This window comes from Neovison vison, chromosome 2 (genome assembly GCF_020171115.1).
Source record: "Neovison vison isolate M4711 chromosome 2, ASM_NN_V1, whole genome shotgun sequence".
Taxonomy (NCBI): Eukaryota; Metazoa; Chordata; class Mammalia; order Carnivora; family Mustelidae; genus Neogale; species Neogale vison.
The window spans coordinates 96319908-96338193 of NC_058092.1; the positions used below are offsets into that span (position 1 = coordinate 96319908).

An 18286-nucleotide genomic window follows, 5' to 3' on the forward strand; every position below is an offset into this window, starting at 1 on the left:
GGCTAGGAACACCTGCATTTCATAGGCAACTTCTAAGGCCTTGGAGCACCATGTATTGGCCTTGATGTTCCACTTCTATTTCGGTTTTCATTGGGATGTGGTTGTGGGGAAATTAGGATTCCTATTGTTGTTGGGAATGTGTGTTGTTCACATGATGGTAGAATATGAAAATGCCTGTTGTTCTCACTACCTAAATTAGAATTAGTAAGGTTAGAGCAGGTCTTCAAGATACCTTAATACAGTACCCCCATTCCTAAGATGAAACACACTGAAGCCAAGAGAAAAGTGCCTGAAGGGAAGTCATTCAAGGAAGCGAGAGAACCTAAATGAGAGCCTCCATCCCCCAATTCCAGAGCTTCCTGCCCTACTCTACATAGCATTTCATTTGGGGGTTTCTTTTTAGTGTCAGACCCTGGTTTAGAGGAGGGAGAAAAGATTCAGTATTCTCAGCAGAACCAATACCGATCTGTAAAGGCAGATTTTCTTTCAGTAATGCAGAGCTGGAGCTCAAAACAGGGATGTTGACAAAGGCAACACAGTGCTTGTGGACATCTCTGACAAACGTAAGTGGGCAAGAGCCATGGTCCCCATGGTAGAGGGTCTGCTTGCACTGAGGAGGGGAGGAAAGATAAGACTGTCCTGTCTGCACCCTGCGGAGATGCTGTGGCTTCTCTCCAGCAAGACAGAAAACCCCTCCATGTTTAAATTACCCTTAGTTTCTAGTGGATAGCAGGAGAAACGGTAGGAAAATAACCATCCGTGATCACTTGAGGCTTTGTGGCACATGGTCTGTTTAATCCAGATCGGACACATCAGGTACAGCAGTGGCACGTGACTCAGTAATACTGTAAATGATAATACGTTTTAACATACGCACTACAGTTTCAAAAGAAGACGACCGGAAACTCAAGGGTTTTTTTTGTTTTTTTTTCCCCATAGAAAGTGTTCACATGTTTATCTTCCTGCAGTTTTGTACAGTATTTCTTCTTTGCCATTGAGATGTTGGTAAGCAAAGCCCATTTATTATATGAAAATAGAAAAGAACACACTTGATGTTTTTCACGATAACATTAACGGGGTGGGGGGTGACCTCTAAGGAAAACATTACATTGGAATGTCTGATTATCAAAAATATACCATCCCTCCCACCTCCCAGGTTTGTAAAATAGTCTATTGGTCCAAGGAGCCCCCCAGGACTTGGGTCAGTGCCCTACACTGGTTTGGCATGATGCCATCCAGTGTAGTCAAGTAACCTGCTAAGATAAATGTCATTCCCACACTTGATGAGAAAAACGTAGAACATTCTGAATAGAGAACAAGACTCAAAAAGAACCCCCTTAAAGCTGATAGCCACTTTCTCTTCATGATGCTGTTTGGGCTCCAAGGGTCATGGGTCATACAAATGCTTTTCCTTCGTCCAGTCATTGTAAAGCTTTGCACGTGATGAGATTTCACAAGGAAATCACAAAAGGAAAATAAAAATCTTCCAGGTTCCCGTGTGTCATGGTTACCACACCAGCTAGTTGAGAAGGGAAACTAATCCTGCCTTAGACAACAGCATTGGGATCTTTCTGCCTCGTCGTGACCTGATGATTGAAGTGAGGGAGCCTGGGCCACTGGACTTCATGAATAACCTCAGAGTCAAAGGTTTAGCTCCATTCCAACCACTTAACAACTCTGCAAAGTTAAGCTGAGGGAAAAAATCTAGGTACATGTTTCAATGTACACTTTTCCTGCCTATATTCTGACAAATAAGTGACATGATCCTGAACAGCAGGAAACGTAATCTGAAAACTAGGTAAAGTCCTCAGCACGTGCACAAGGTGACTCTCATTAATCATGGATCAGCATTTACTGTCCACTTTAATTTCTGTTAAAATTCTTTGTTTCTCTTAGTCTCACTTTTCTACTTGTTGACCTTAAACTCCCATGTGATTGTAGGCTAATCTGTTCAACTGTCACTGAGGACATCTGGTCTTTCAAACAGCATTCCACGCAGTTAGTCCTGAACTTGACACTTTTAAGAGAATAGGGGATGAAGGCGAAATAGTATAGTTCGCTTCTGGAGGTCCTGGTTCACAGTGGTTCTGGTGGAATGCTTCCTCCCACTAATGACTACCCTGGAAGTCCAAGTATTAAAAGTAGAAGCAAACCCCAGAACAATGCAACAGGATGTAGAAGAAAAATCTTAGGGCAAGATGTTTAAGCCCTGGATTGCAATCAGTTCTGCCACTAACTTGCTGTATGAACTTGGGTAAGTCACTCATCTTCTTCCTGCCTCTTTTCCTTCTCTGTGAATCAAGGACTTATTCCCTTGACCTGCTACCATCAGAGGTTGTAGTAAGGATCAAAAGGACTCTAGAAAGTATGCTTTGAAATGTTTTAGCTCTCTCTTCCTGAGAAGAGGTAACATTTGACTGAATGAAAACTGTTAACTTGTTCACTTTTTTTTTTTTTTTAACTGAATTGATCGTCCATAGCTGGTTCTATCCAGGGAATGGTGGTTTCAAAAGGATGGTTTGTATTAGTACAATGAAATGGTTCCCAAGTGCTGTGTCCAGCCCATACTGAATTCACATCAGACTATACCTCTAGTTACAGCATGTTTTCTTTGATGAGTCTTCTCCAAAGCATCATTCCTCTGAGAGGCAGCAACTGTAGTAGAAAAAGCACAAGACTCACAGCCAAGGGACTTGTGTTCTGGTCCCAGCTAGGACATTAATGACTGCATGACCTTGAGCAAGTCACTTCATTTCTCTGGGCCTCAGCCTTCTATATACTGTAAAATCAATTAGCTATTCCTAATCCTTTCTAGTTCCGATATATTCTTAATTCTATGTTTTCTAAGTTTCCATTCATTTGAATGTAGCCTATAATATATTATTTTTTAATGCTTTCTAATGCTGAATGGCATCAAATGGGGAAAGTGGTTTTGGGAATCTTCTATTATGCTGAAGTGATTCAGGAACTATGAAAGCTTAAGAGTCATTTCCCCCGAAAGGCCTTGCCTCCAGAAAACCCTGATATCCTGGTTCTTCAGTCACTGGCCAATGAGTTAGATTGATTAAACCGTTCAGCACACTTAGGTCTTTTGGTTGACTTACAAAAGTCTTCTAGCAGCGTAGTCTTGCTGTATTCTGTTGTGTAGATGAGCCATTTTCCTGGGTTGACATCCCTTGGACCAGAGGTGAGCTGGGTCTCTTATCCCCAGCTAAGTCTACACTGGGCGATGGAGATGAAGCGGATAGTCTAAAGTCTTTCAGGAACTGGTATAATGTAGGACTTAGAAATGAAGTTGAAGGAACACAAAACAGTTCATTAGGGCAAAAAATTGAGAAATTATCTGAGACATGATTTTAAAAGCTGGTTCATTAATTTTGTGGGACACAATAAAACACTCCCTTGGTGCACTATCAAACAGACTCTGGGTTGGATATTGTCATTATTCTAATCCTGTGATGAGCTGTTTTTAAACATGGGCAATTCGTATGTGTATGTAACCGCATTCCTATTTCCCTCTTTGTCCCTTACCCCACTCAGTTTTTATGATATAAACTTAGATACTACAATATTCCTGACTTTGTTCCATTACCATTCTTTCAAAGGAAAAATTCCATTTCTAGTCCTTTGCCTGACTTCTACATGGAGTCCAGCCCAGTCTTTTGACTTCCCTAATGGGATATGTGTACAAAGTGAATGGATTTAAGCACTTATTCTCCGGTGTGTTTAGGTTGTTGGTGGTGTGTGTGTGGGAGTGGTGGTGTGGGGGTGTGTACACATATATATTCCTCCGTAGTTGTAAAGCTTTTCTGTCTACTTAGACTGCAGGCTCAGAAGGCCAAAAGCACCCCATTTCCATAGGGTGGTTGTCCCCCATTAGGGGGAAATCCTTGAGGCCAGATCCAGGAAAGGACTCAGTTGGTAGTCAGCGAGGATAGCATGAGATAAAGGTCTAAGGCTCCCTCTCCTCTGTCCTTCTGGTCACCTTCTGCTTAGAGGCCACCTCAGAACCCACTGACCTTCCCCTTCCCCTGGGTCAGTAGAGCTGGGGGTCATAAGGAAGCCCACGGAAGGTGTTTCGTAGGTTCCCGACTGGTGAAACTTGTCTAGATGGTTGTGGTAGGCAGAGAGGTCCTTGGCTTATTGTGAAACTGCAGCTCACTAACCTGTAAAATGGATATGGGGCTTCTGTATCTCAGAGCCCCGGCTAGAGAGACTGCAACTAGGGAGGGTGGGAAGGGGCTTGTTACGAACCCTGAGGCCCACCTGCCCTCCTATATACAGTGAAAATGGTAGGATTCCAGAAACGCTTTCCCAGTCCCGCCAGAGTGCCAGCCACTTGAACAGGCTCTCCAGAAGTAACATTCACTCCCTCCCTTGCATGGAGGTGATCAGGCTTTGCCCCCACTTCAGTTACCTTCTGGGACATCAGGCCCAAGACCCTTCAGACCTCAAATGTGTTTCAGGCCAGGTATGAATCATCTAGAATCGCTTACTTGCTTTCACACTTTGATGCGTCCTCCATGAAGCACACAGTCTTAAGTCTGCTGGAGCCTGTGGAGTTACCTCAGTCATAAGCTTGCTCCTTCTGCAAGAAACTGCTTATGGGGCCTTTTGGCAGAATTCTGAATGGGCTTTATGATGGTCCAGAAAGAAGGCTACAAACTAAGGAGCTCCAGGGGCCCACTACAGCTGTGAGCCCTGGGTTCTTCTGTTCTGTCTTCACTGGCCCACACCAGACTCGACTGCGTGTCCTAGGTCCTGGCTAGTTCCTGTGTCAAGATCCCAGTGTGAAAAATCCGCTCATTCCCTTTCCCCCCACCCAGAAATGGAAACTGCAAACACCACTGGTTCTAATCGCAAGGGAAGCACTTCGTTCTCTAAAGAAGACTTCCTCCTCCCTAAACTCTTCTGCTTTGGCTTTATTATTCTCTCTTCCACAGCGGCAGTCACACAGTTCTAACTCCCAGGCAGGAGTCTGCAGGTGCTTGGAAGTGGAGACGGTTTTCCTAACATGTCTCAGGATCACTGGGGTCCATGTAGAGACAGATGGCTAGACACAGAGAAGAACAGCCAGGGGGGTAAAGCAGAGAGGGACAGAGACAAAGGACGGACAGAGGGTAAGTGTTGCTGTGTGGTCAGTTGGCAGCTCTGTGCAGGTCAGCTGGGCAGGGGGGTGCCCAGGCTCAGTTGACCTCACCCACCTGGGGAGATGGAGAGAGAACTCAGCAGTAACTGACTTCTTAGCCTAAAAGCTTCTGCTATAAAAGAAGGAAAAAAAACAAAAACAAAAACAAACCCTCACAAAATGCATTGTTTTGGTTCAAAGGTATCGGGTCCATGGAGAAAAATATTTCACAAAAATCCGTTGATGTTTTGTTTTCCACCTTTTCCCATGAATAAATATTATCCATTAAGAGCCTTGAAAAAGGTGCTTAAATACACAGTGTTATATTTTCTTCCTGTTTTGCATGTGACAACTTGGCCTCCGTGCTGCTCTTGGTCTTGTGTTTTCCTCACCGGGGTCTCCAGAAACAAGAGTTACTGGGTCTGAGGCTCCCCCCTCCAGGCCCTGTCCTGGCCCGCAGCCTCTCCACCACCCCCTGCCATCCCATCCCCTACCCCTCTCCCTTCCTCTCGCCCCAGCGAGATGCGGTAGTACAGGGCCAGGGCCAGGGCCACGACCACATCCACGCCCACACCAGCAGCGGTGAACCTCAGGTGCCCCTTTGCTGCCTCCTTTCCCTTCCAGGCACAAGTTTCAGTGCTAGGGGTGCAACAGGGCGGGCAGAAAAAGTGGGGGTGGGGGGGGAGGGAGTGGTCCCAGTGGCCACCCACCCACATGCCAGCCCCCTTCGCTCCCACTCCCCGCACTGGCCCTCTGTCCAGTGGTTTTACAAGGCGGAGACCTTGACGACATTGCTGGCTATGGAAGGAATGTTCGTGTTGGGGCCCGGGCTGGCAGGGGGTGGCCGACTTTCTCCCTCTGGGGTTAGCGCTGGCGGGGTGGGGATGCTGATGATTGCTGTGGTGATCTGGGACGTTTTGCAGTTTGGTCTCAGTCCGTCGTCTGCTTTCAAATTAAGGCTGGAGCGACTGGGATAAAGGAAGAGTGAGTAAGTGACGGTGCTTCTTGCTAGCGTTCCCAGCATCCTTGACCCTCGCACGTCTAGCTCCCGGTTAACTGGGAGGAAGCTCTGCCGTCCCTTGGTCTCTGGTTTGTGTCATCAGCCTGTCGCTATCCATTCTAATTATGATTTCTAACAATTACAACGTCATGCATACTGGGCTTTGGAATTCAGAGTACACGTTTCTCTCCCTGCCATAGACCTGTTCCCCATCCTTTGTTTTCCCTGAGTTCCTTGCAGCTCACTGGAGGTAGTGGGGAGAGGCCCAAGAGTTCTCCGCCTCTCTCTGGCAGATTACGGAGGGACAAGGTCAGTCTATGGTTCAAAGTGAGCCTGGGATAAGCCACGTCTAACACAATTGTGAAAACTGTTTCCCTGGGAAAATGTTCCATTCTTTGCACGGGGGAAGTTTCTTTCTTTGTTTTTGTTTGTTTCCCCAGTTATTGTTTCTGGTATCTAACCCCACATTAGGTCTAAACCTGCTAGAGTACCCTCCCAAGCAAACAAAGGGCCTTTGGGTTAATGTGCAAGGATAAGGAAGGGGGAGGAGGCTCATCCATTACCTAAGGGGAGAGAGGACTCGAGGAGCCTGTTCCCTTCTGGGACTGGCAGGACCGAGCGTCGGGGAGTGATGGGGCTGGAGGCCACGCACCTGGTAGTGAGGGAGGGCTGCTCACTGCCCTGGATGTGGATCGTGCTGAGCTCTTGCATGCTGCGCAGGCGAGTGGCCGGCAGGTTGGAGTTGGGCAGGTGCGTGGTCTTCTTACTACGACGGGAGCAGCAGGTGGTCGTGAGGCCCGGGTGACTGGACAGTGAGGGGCTTCTCGTGGACGGGTAGTTCTGCATCGAGCTCTCCATGCAGTTCTGCTCAAACATCTGCTCATCTATGAACTCGTGGTTCTGTGGGAAGCAGAAGAAGAAGAAGTAGGAAAAGGAGATGGGAAGGAGGGGGACGAGTCCCCGTGTGGCTGCCTGCCTCTGTCTGGGCCTTGAGAGGAGGGCTCCCAGCTGCCTGGAGCACGGATAAGCATTCGGGAGGGGTGATGTCCCACAGGCATCAAAGGCAGAAAGAAAAAGATTGCTATGGGCATCGGTGGCCATCAGGTAGAAGGGTGGGGACTGCAGCTGTTAAATCGTGATGGGATGTGCACTCCCATCTGCAGCTTTGAGCTGATGGGACACAGAGGACCTGGAGGGATTTAGTGGCATCCTCAGAGCTAGAAGCAGACTTGACTGACTTTGCGGGGTTTGCACAGATCTCCTGGAGGCAGCCAGTAAGGAGTTGCTAACCTTGGTGAGTAGGTATGCTAGGCTATCTTGAATGCTGGGTTGGATTTAATGGGTAAGATCCTTATGAATCCTGGGTACGTGTGAGCTATAAACTTTTAAAGGCACTGGATTATTCATGCAATTGGGGGGAGATTTGTTCTTGAAGGCCAATGGGGTCAAACTGTCAGGGTTTTGATTTCCTTTAATTATTGTGTTTTTTGCCCCCCACCTGACTCTGGGATGTAGATCCTTACTATTTCTGGAGGCACAGTATTCCCTAAGTCAAATGTAAGCAGGGCAAGGAATGCTAACAGCTTCCTGGTGTTGAACTCGGAAAACAACAATAACAAAAATGGCTGTTTAGTCGTTTGCTCAAGGCGACTGAAAATCTATGGCATCAATGGTCTGGCAGAGGCCGCCAGGCTGGAGAGGAATAGCACAAGGAGAGAGTATAGAGAGAGACCAGCCCTGGCAGCCAGGACCAGGAGTCCCTGCAGAGCTGGGGAAGGGGCCCCGGGGGCACTCACAGGGGACCGCATGGCCGCTGCATTCTGCCACCCTCTCCAAGTCCTTGGGGAGGTCAAAGGAGGGAAGCAGAAAAGCAGTCGGGTAGTTCAACGTCAACACCCGAAGGCCTGAGCTGCTACTGCAGGTGGCCGTAGAGGTAGGAAAAAGCCCCCAAAGAACCGACAGCACATGCAGAGAACCGAACCGGGGGTGAAAAGAGGAGAATCCACAGACTCAGAAGAATCAGAGAGAAAAACATCAATTGAATTTTTAAAAAAGTGATACCTTGATGGTGGAGGTTCGTACAGATAACAGGGGATCATCCACAAGATAGGACAACCCCTACAGGACAACATGCCAACAGAAGATAAAAACACCATTGATTGTACATTCCAGCATTCCCAAGCTCAGTTCCGACATTCAGTCCCTCCGTCCCAGCATTCCGCCCATGAACCCGACATCGCGCCCTCGCTCCCAGCATCCTCACTCCTTCGTCCCGACGTTCCACCCCTTGGCTCCAACACGACCCTGTGCAAACACCACCTTCATTCCTCCCATCCCAACATTCTGCTGCTTCTAGCCCCACATTCCTCCCCTGAAGCCCAGCATTCCAGCTCTCTCACCCCAGCGCCCCCCGGCCCCGGCCCCGCAATCCGACATTCAGTCCCACAAATACAGGCTTCCACGCCTTCAATGCCAGCATTCCATCCCGCCACCTCCCAAGTCTCCGTTCTGCCATGCCAACATTCCAGCCCCTCAAACCCGAACATTTTTACCCATATCCTTTCAGTTGATTCATTCCACCCAACACATGCAACTTGGAAAGGGCAGTTGGGTCTGGGCCTATCCCATTGGCAAGCTCCGAGTTTTGGACGGAAGTTCTAGATACACATATACAGTTCTTGACAGTAAGACACATTCGGTAAATCCTGGAAACTAGGGTTCTCCGAGTACTTTCCCATTTTTGAAGCCCTTTTTGGGCTCGACAGCCATCCACAGTATGCCTGCCATACACACGTGGCTCATAGTAAGAGTCATCTGACGTCTATTCCCCTGCATCTAGAGTCCAGGATATGGGACATTCAGAAGTAGAAAGCTCCTTCCCTAGGGTGCTGAGCCCTGACTGTGGGCTCTTTGGGGAGGGAGGGCCTCGAAAGGAACAGGGGAGGACTGCACTCTGCCTCTCTTGGGTTGTCCACCCAACACATCCTCTTCCCTTCTGTTCCTCGTGCTTTTTGCCAAGGGTCCAGGGTTGGCCCCACTGCCCTTCCTTTGAGTCTGTTTGTGGGTCACAGGCAACATGCCACATTCCAGCTACGGCTTCCTAAACCATGGCTCTATTTTCACAGTAATTCTTAGAGCATCTGAACTCCCGGGCCCTACAGGGTGACTAAGAGAGAGTGGTACCGATGGACTTCCTGGCTCCAGAACTATGGGCATAGCCTCCTTCATTCACTGTCCTTTAAGGAGTGATGTGGGGGAGGAAAAGGCACCCACACACTGCATCAACCTAGTCCCAGGGATGGGACAAAAACCGAGGCCCTGCTCCACTCTCCTGTAGCAATCTAGGATAAATTCAGCCGAGGTTTGAAGAGTGATGTGCATCCGGAGTGAGAAACTGAGAGGCAGAGCACTGGGAAGCTCTCAGTAACCACGAAAATGGGCTGTAGGGGTCTTGTAGGGGTGTGCAGAAAGGCTCGGGGCAGAGACCTTCTATGCTGCAGCAGGACGGAGGTGGCCCCCTACCTGGAGACTGTGCCCCCCCTCCTTGGGGTCTTCCTCCCGGGGGTTGACAAGGACCTCATTGCTACTCTTTGGATCTGAAGGCAGACTCTGACGTCTGCAGCCTGGGCCCAGGGTGAGGATGTGAGCCCAGAGTTCTTGCTCCGCGAGCTCTGGCCCTCAGAAGGGAGGACAGGGGTCGGAAAGAGGAGGACCAGTGGGCTGGGACTCACAGTGGTTTTCTCCAGGCAGTGCAGCAGGTGGTGGTGCTGGCTCTCAATGAGTGACGTGCTCTTGCCCACGTGTTCCTCCTCTGGGGTGCCCTAATCAGAAAAGGAGAGAAGGCTGAGGCTCATGCCGGTGGCTCCTCCCACCTTCCCCGGGGACTTCATTTCCCACAGGAGGTGGGAGGGCGCCAGAGAAATCGAGATGATCCACATTTCAGGGTCAACAGAGAACATGCTAGCTCTGGGGCTGGGGGCCCCGGAGGGGAGAGGGTGTAGAGGGGTGCTTCCTGGAGAAGGTCTGGAAACATGTCCTTCTTAGGGTTCACACTGGGCCTTTGGGGAAGGTGGTGTCCCTGGGAAGAGAAAAGAAGCCCTTCCCCCCCCTCCCCGTCCCCAGCCCAGGCCCCGAAGGCACCTACCATCAGCTCCAGCGCCTCCGTGAGGAGCCCGTTGCGCTTGCTGTGCAGGTAGGCATTGGAGCTGCCTGTCTTGGCCACACGGATCCTGGCAAGGCGGGCTTTCTGTGATCGGCAGAGGAAAAAACCAGTGAGTGATCCTGAGAGACCAGACAGCAGGCCTGGCAAAGCCAGTGACAGCAGGCCCAGGGGATGCCTGGGGAAGGGGAGGAAGCGGCTTCTTCCCAGCCACACGGATCTCTGTTTGCAGACCCCAGCGCTGGGTCTGAGGCTCTGCATACCCACTTGGGGCAGCCTGATCTGGTCAGAGTTCCTGGGGGTCTCACTCATCTCTCCGGCTTTGATACAATTCCAGCAGCAGGAATACCTCTCATCAGAGCCCTCCCTCCTCCCAAAACCTTCATGAACTTGGCCTACTTGGTATTGCACTAGACTATCTCTCATCTCTAACTGGACCGTCAGCTCTAGAAAGGAGCGTGTGTGAGAGCTCTCCCGACGCTCCCCGAGGGCCCAGAGCTGTTCCCAGTATCCAGCAGCTGCTGGATTAACATCAGTTAGTTAGGAGAAAAGCAAGGAGTGTGCATCTGTGCCCTTCAACACGTCTTCACTTCTTTCCTTCTTTCTGTTTTGTCCGTAGCGCTTATTACTAAGGGAATATACGGTGTCAGCATTTATATCGCTACTGCCTCGCAGAATGTAAATTCCTTGAGGGCAGGAGTTTTTTGTTTTGTTCAAGGATGAATCCCCTTGGCCTAGTCATTTTTTTTTTTTTTTTTTTGTCAGAGAGAGTGAGCACAGGCAGACAGAGTGGCAGGCAGAGGCAGAGAGAGAAGCAGGCTCCCTGCCGAGCAAGGAGCCCGATGTGGGACTCGATCCCAGGACGCTGGGATTATGACCCGAGCTGAAGGCAGCCGCTTAACCCACTGAACCACCCAGGCGTCCCGGCCTAGTCATTTTTAAATAAAAAAATGCTTTGGGATGCCTGGGTGGCTCAGTGGGTTAAGGCCTCTGCCTTCAGCTCAGGTCATGATCCCAGGGTTCTGGGATCGAGTCCCGCATCGGGCTTTCTGCTCAGCAGGGAGCCTGCTTCCCTTCCTCTCTCTGCCTGTCTTTCTGCCTACTTGGAATCTCTGTCTGTCAAATAAATAAATAAAATCTTAAAAAAAAAAGCAATAAAGCCTTGAAAATCGCATGTCGGTTTTGGGGAGTGGATGCCTGCATGGAGGGGCTGATACGTGTCTGGGCTTGTCACACCTGCCTGTGGGAACGAGGGCAGGGGCATGCGCGTGTGATGTGGTGCCCTGCCATGTGTGGGAGAGAGGGGAGGACAGAACGCATTTTCACACAGCACTCCGGCTTTAACTAGAACAATGGGAAACCTCCCCGGCCCCAGCCTAGGAGACCCCAAGCAGATCCTCCTGCAGGGGATGGCCTCGCAGTGTCTGAAGGCAGAGGGGGCGTGGCTGCTCCTCTCCTTCCTAATAGGTGCAATCACTGTCACCAGGATGGACGCCAACCACGGCGGAGCTGGGTGGGTGGGGGGAGGCCCAAGAGGAAAGAGCCTTCAGGAGAACGGTTCTACTGGCGGTCCAGGCTCCTGGGGTGTAGAGCCAGCTCTAGGTCCTGGCCGCTGGAAGCAGAAGAGCCCACAATGACTCACGGGTCCGTCCTGGGGCAAAGTAGTCACACCCCTGCCTCTGTGAAAGTCCGTTGTCACTTCATCACAGACTCTGAGAAGGACCAGGGACCTTGGGAAATTATGGCAACTTCCCTTTCTAGTCTACCTCTTCCCAGCACCGGGAAGTGTCCCTTCCAGGGGGCCCTGCTGGGCTGCTAAAAAGAGGCCAGGTCTTAGGATTCAGGCTGTCAATAGAAGCACAAAGGACATCCTCGGTCTCTGGTTTCCTGTGGCCTTCGTGTCCCCACAGGGACAGCTTGACTCCCTTTCCTGGCCTCCTGGGCCTGGCAGACCTGCCTGGGAATCGGAGGAAGAGGGCTTCTCTGGGTGGCAAGAGTGCTGAGGGGAATTCAGCGGGGGAAGGCTGGTGAGGAAGCCCCCTCGGTCCTCTTCTCTCTGAGCCAAGAACTTTCATCCCTGGCCCAGCTCCGTGCCGGCCCTCCCCACAGCGACATGTCCACATTCAAGCACGTTGCTCATTTCAGGATGAGGCAGCTTTTGCCTTGGGTGAGGACTGGGTGTTGAGAGCTGCATATGGAAATCCAATTGTGTCAAGCTCATTATAGCCTTATATAATTTGATTGCACCACTTAGAGCCAGACCTTTCTCGTATCTGGGGTCTGTCTTCATTACTTTCTAGAGATGAAAGATTCTCCTGTTCTCCTCTGTGGCACTTCTTTTAATCTCATCTTACCCTGGGCTCTATTAAAGCAACAGATTGTCATATCAAATGCACAACACTGTTTAATCATTTCCCACACGGGATAAAGAGGTTTGCAACGTATTTACAGAACCCTAACCCAGCACATGAAATTCGGTGAGGATTTCTCGTTTGATTTGGAGCTCCTGAGAGCCGTGATCTGGCTTATGCGTATTTTTGTCTTTGGCATCTGACACGGAGCTGTGCACAGAGCAGGTGTTCAAGCCAGGCTGGTGAGGACCCAGGAAGAGGGACGGACCTTCCTAGTTGGACACAGATCCATTAATAAGGCCCTGGTCGTGGGCTCATCCCTGTGTAGACTGTGTCAGCCTCTCCCTCTTCCACAGGCCAGGAGCACAACGTGAGAGGTTAAAAGAGAATGTGGATATCATCTAGGCTATTTTGAAGACAAGAAAATGGAGGCTATGAGGAGAAGTAACGTCTCCAGGGCAAGGCAGCATGCTGGGGAGTCTTCTGTGCAGTTCTTCCTACCTTTAGGCCAAATGCTCTCTCCATAAGGGGCCTCTCCCTGAATTTCAATGCCTGCTGCATAAGTTTCTAAACCAGATGAACTAGGTCTGGGAAGGTTCAGTTTCAGCAAGGATGGAGATTCCAGGGTTGGATAAGAGGTCTGGAAGGAGGATGCTCTCACTCTGGCTACGGTTCCAGGTGGGGTCTGGGCCACGAGAACTGGCATCTCTTGTCCCAGCAGAGGCAGAAGAAGGACAAAGAGGGAGACGTGGAAAAGCCACACAAGAATGCAGCCAATTGCACTCTTGGGTGTTCATTCCCTGAGAAATGGAAAGTCACGTTCACACAAAAACCTGTTCATGAATGTCCACAGCAGCTTTACTCATAATAGCCAAAAATGTGGTTGTGTAGCCCCATGGCATGTGATACATCCAAGCCATGGGTTGCTGCCCAGCAAGAAAATGGAACGGACTATTGATACAGACAACCTGGATACATCTCCAGGAATTATGAGAAATGGAAAAAAAGCAAAAACAAAGAACGAAACCCTCCGGAGGTTATGTAACCATCCAAAGGTTACATCCTACACGAATCCATTTATGTAGCATTTTTTGAAATAGAAACATTGAGTAAATGGAGGGCTGGTGAATGGTTGCCAGGGCTTAGGGATGGGACAGAGGTAGGGTGGGAGAAATCCTTAGGATGATGGAATGGTTCAGCACCTTGACCGAGGTGATGGAGGCATGAAGCTGCCTGGTATCAAACTTCACACACACACACACACACACACACACACGGAATACTGGGGAAGTCTGAGTAAGATTCGTGGATTGTATCAACGTCCATACCCTGGTGGTGATAAATTTTATAACTTACATGTGAATCTGTGCTTAGCTCAATAAAAATCCAGATGTTCCCTTCTCTCTGTCCATAGCTAGACCTTCTCACTTAATCTTCAATTCACTTGGCTTCGAGTACCCAGCCTCTGAAGCAAATAATTGTGGAGTTCGTTTTGGTAACAACCCCAAGCAAACCAGTCATGAAGGGAAAGGATGACAACTTTTTAAGCCTTTCCTTTACAGTAGAGGCCGGTGAGTGGAGTTTACCTTCACAGCTGGGCTGACTAGCTCCTGAGTATGTGGTCTGGGCTGAAAACTAGCAGCTTCCCAGACCTCCTTTCTGTCCCAGCTTCCACCGTCACTAAACCTCCTGTACCTGCCTTCCTCGCTTTGCGGTGACACACTCAGTACTGGAAATGGTGGTATTCTTGCATTCTTTTTTTTTTTTTCCTTGCCTCTCACAAGAAGTCCAAGGTGAAAGAGACCAAGCCAGCAACCTTGAGGAAAGACAGTATCCAGTTGAGGTGAAAACACTATAAATATTTACTCTGATTTCAAAGGGAGAGGGACGAGGGTGGGAGGAAGGCAGAAGGGAGGGAGAGTCAGTCTTAGCAGCTGGAAGGAAGGATATACCAAGGCTGACCCCTCCTGCATTGCAATCATACAAGACAGATGAGCCTTTTAAAGTCCCATCCGTTAATGACCACTGTTCTGTTCCTTGCAGGGCAAACCAGCAGGGGATGTGATGCTCTTGAGAGGTAGGGGAGGGTGTGGGCACGGAGGGAAAGGTAGCTGTGGGAGCAGCTGAAAGCCCAGCCTCCCTGAGGATTCCTTTGACTTTCCCCCACTGGACCAAACCCCCCTGTAAGCCCAGCCCCTGGGGAGTGTGGCTCTAGGACCCTTGGCCCTTTCTCGAGGACAGAATAATGAATTAAGATATTGTCTGATATTGTCCAACACTGACCAGCTGACTCGAACGGGGAACGAGATAAAGACTTCTATTTCAGCCCAAAGATGGGTCTAAGGCAGACTGGCAACATTACAGTGCCAGGTCAAGATAAGTCAAAAGATAGCTCAGCATGGGCTGAAGAGGTGACCACAAGGGCACGCAAAAGGGACTGTGTTGGAGGTGGGAACTTACTGGGTTCATTATGTAACTGCATAACATATTTATGAAGAAATATTATATATAAATTGCCAGACGTTTCAGAGCTAATGTTCATGAACGTAGTGACTTCGTTTCAGACAGCATATACAGATGTGTTCTGAAATTCTGGATTCCTCTGATATGTCAAGGAGGCCCAGCTACTTGGTGTTCCCCCTGTAAATGGGAGGGCAGTTGCAGGGGCCGTTGGGGGCTGGAAACCACGAGCCACGCACACAGGGCCTGATACTCTGCAGGTACGGGAAGTTTGTGGAGTGAAAGAATAAGATAAGGACATGAAATCTCCACGCTGTGCCCCCCCCACCCGGAAGTGACTCTCTCAGCAAGCCCTCCAACCCCCACCCCACGCCCTGCTACCCAGAAAAGAGCTGACTGCGCCCCCTGGAGGTTGAGAGGCTGCTGAAGGGGTACCTGTTTCAGGCCAGATCAGAAGAGAACTGGAAAACAGCCGCCATGGTCCTCCCCCTTCCTGATAGGAAGCTGTTAAAAGTCCCGACCCCAGAACCTTCACCAGCAGATGCCCTAAGAATGCACCAAAACCTTCAGGCATTCTTCCTCACTCCGCTGGCCAGTGGGCGTGCCTGCCTTCAGAAGCAGCATACACTGGACATCACCCCAAACTTCTCTCAGGACCAACGGCTCTTCTCCTGCTCATCTGGGCCTGAACCCCAAACACCCCGAAGTGACCAAAGCCCATTTTGCCATTTGTCCTGGAACTCAGAAGCTCCAGAATGCTCTCCTTTCAGAGTATTTGCTTTCCGTCTCAGCACACTTCTGTTTTTTCCTTATGTTCTGTATGGGCTAGCAGAGGGATTTGGAGAGCACTTACGTGCCCCAGTAAGCTCCTGGCAGGCACAGGAAGGGGTCCGGGGCACTGAGTGTTGGTGGCTGAGGTCTTGAAGGGGAAGCCAGGGGGCAAGGAAATTGCACAGGACATCTAGGATGGAGAGAGTCAGCTTACAGATGATGGATGGTTCACCCCACTTGGCAGCTGAACGGGGCTTGGAGCTGGAATGCGGGACACTGGTGGATAGGAAGGGACACGAAGCTGCCTTACCTTCCAAAGCCAGAGGGTATCTGGGTAGGGATCTGCCCTGGAGGTCCAGGCCTGGTGACCTGACCGTGACCACGGTATAAAGCCCAAAGCAGAGGGCCAGGCCCCTGTCTGAGCCGCCCACGCGGAGGCTTACCTTTTGTGCCCTGCGTTTATCAGCTCTCTGATTCTGGTGGTAAATCCGGCTGAAGTTGGAAACAATCACAGGGACCGGCAGGGCAATGACCAAGACGCCACTCAGGGAACAGATGGAGCCAAAAATTTTCCCTGCAATTGTTTTGGGCACCATATCTCCATATCTGAGAGAGAGAGAGAGAGAGAGAGAGAGAGAGAGAGAGAAAGAAACAAGTGTGAAGAAGTGGGGTTCCTTGGGAGACAAGCCTGGCTTCCCTGCCCATCACCCCCCCACCCATCTATCCATCCGTCCGTTCATCCCTTCATTCAACCGTAGTTTGAAGTGCCTGCTGTGTGCCTACTGTGACCTGGGAGGGAACAAAACAGATAAGATCCCTGCGTTCCCAGGGGCAGCCACCCACAAGGAGAAGACCATGAGAAAATAAGGGAACACATAAAAACACTGTCTTGTCGTTACTTCTGTGAAGAGGAGAGAGAGAGGAGCTGTGCCAAGCAGGGACAACACGGCCTGGAACAGCGTCTCTGAGGAACTGACACTTCAGCTGAGATGTAAAAGTAAAGGATCCGGCCACACACCACCCTTGGGGAAGAGTGTGCCCGGCAGAGGGAAAAGAAACGCAGAGGCCTTGAGGGAGGGGGGGAGCATGGGCAGCTCTGGGAATGACTGCAGGCCTGCCGGTGGGGGTGCGGGGGCAGAGGGTCGCTACAAAAGGAGGTCGTGGCCACCCCACAGAGTGTGGATTTTGTGCCAAGTGCGGCAAGCCACCAAGGATGAGTAGTAGGAAGAAAAGCAGCACAATCTCATTTATGTTCATACAAATAACAAATAATAAACCCACCCTCTACTCACGCGGAGACTTCTCATGCACAAAGCCCTTCTGCACGCTTACCTCCCACCAGCTCCACGGACGCCGTGGACTTTCTGTCCTCAGCCCCACTGTACAGACGAGGGAAGTGAGGCTCACAGGCAGGGGGCTGCCCACGTTGGGGCAGAGGCTGGGATTAAAACCCGTTCCTCTTGCTTTTGTCTGTTTTCTACCAAGCACACTGTCTCAGAGGGCAGCCGTGAGCTCCTGAACTCAGCCCCCCTCCAAGCTGCGAAGCCACTGGGGGACACTGCCAGTTCCTCTCAGAGCTCCAAGAAGCTCTCCTAAGTGCTTCACAGCCTCGTGGCTGCCCCCGGGGACCAGCTGGGCCTGGCTACTGCTCAGCCCGGGGAAGGCAGGCCGGGCCTCCCTCCTCCAATCGATAAGGGACTCTCCACAGTGGTGAAGCCTTTAGCCTCTTCTTTATTGAGATAAATTAAAGGCTTTATTAGGCAAAGAGCTGTGATGACTCTTTTGGCCAAAGCCAGAAACACCGTCTCCCCCCACCCCGGCCCTCTGCCAGGTGGAGGAGGACCAGGAATTGCTCGCACCGAAATAGAAACAGCGAGGCTCAGAGTCCCTTGTCCTGAGGGGAACTAGGGGTCCTGAGAAGGGGAGGGGATAGGGCGGATCTTCTCAGGAGTGTGATGTCCTCCCCTCCTACGCACCTAAGGGCTCTGTGGACGACCTGACAGCCGTTGACACATATTTGGTGAGTGAATGAGTGACCTCTTTTAAGCCTCTCGACACCCTGTGAATTAGGCTCCTGTTTTGCGAACGCTCTGCCCTCTCCTTCGGTGTCTTGGCCCCTTGTCCTGGCTCCAAGCTCTCTCTGTCAGGCCACAGACGCTAAGGCCTGAGGCCACTCTTTGTGGGAACCCCAACATTAGACTGGCCCTCTCTGCCATGCCGCTCAGGAGGGGCCTCGGAGAGTGTGGTCGAGACCCTGGCTTCTGGACTCAGGTGACGTGGGTTCAAGCCTCACCAGCTCATCATCATACCATCGCACAGCCTCGGGGGAATGTGACTTTGGGTCTCAGCCTCCTATGTCTGTCAAGGGGAGGCAGGACGAGTAACCGGGACCATGGTCCTTTGGGGACACGTGCAGC

At 50.6% G+C, this 18286-nt stretch overlaps 1 protein-coding gene across 2 annotated transcripts in view; it reads right to left on the minus strand.

Moving 5' to 3' along the window:
* Positions 1–773: 773 nt before the first annotated feature.
* Positions 774–18286, minus strand: part of KCND3 (potassium voltage-gated channel subfamily D member 3) — a 205394-nt gene continuing 187881 nt past the window's right edge. Inside the window, exons 2-7 of one of the 2 annotated variants that reach the window (XM_044238915.1) lie at positions 16313–16475; positions 10273–10374; positions 9860–9949; positions 8190–8246; positions 6781–7028; positions 774–6096 (exon numbers count right to left, since the gene is read on the minus strand). In XM_044238915.1, coding sequence (XP_044094850.1) covers positions 5895–6096; positions 6781–7028; positions 8190–8246; positions 9860–9949; positions 10273–10374; positions 16313–16475 — 862 coding nt within the window. In that variant the 3' untranslated portion in view covers positions 774–5894. The remainder of the gene's footprint in view (positions 6097–6780; positions 7029–8189; positions 8247–9859; positions 9950–10272; positions 10375–16312; positions 16476–18286) is intronic. The other variant, XM_044238917.1, reaches the window with a different exon arrangement.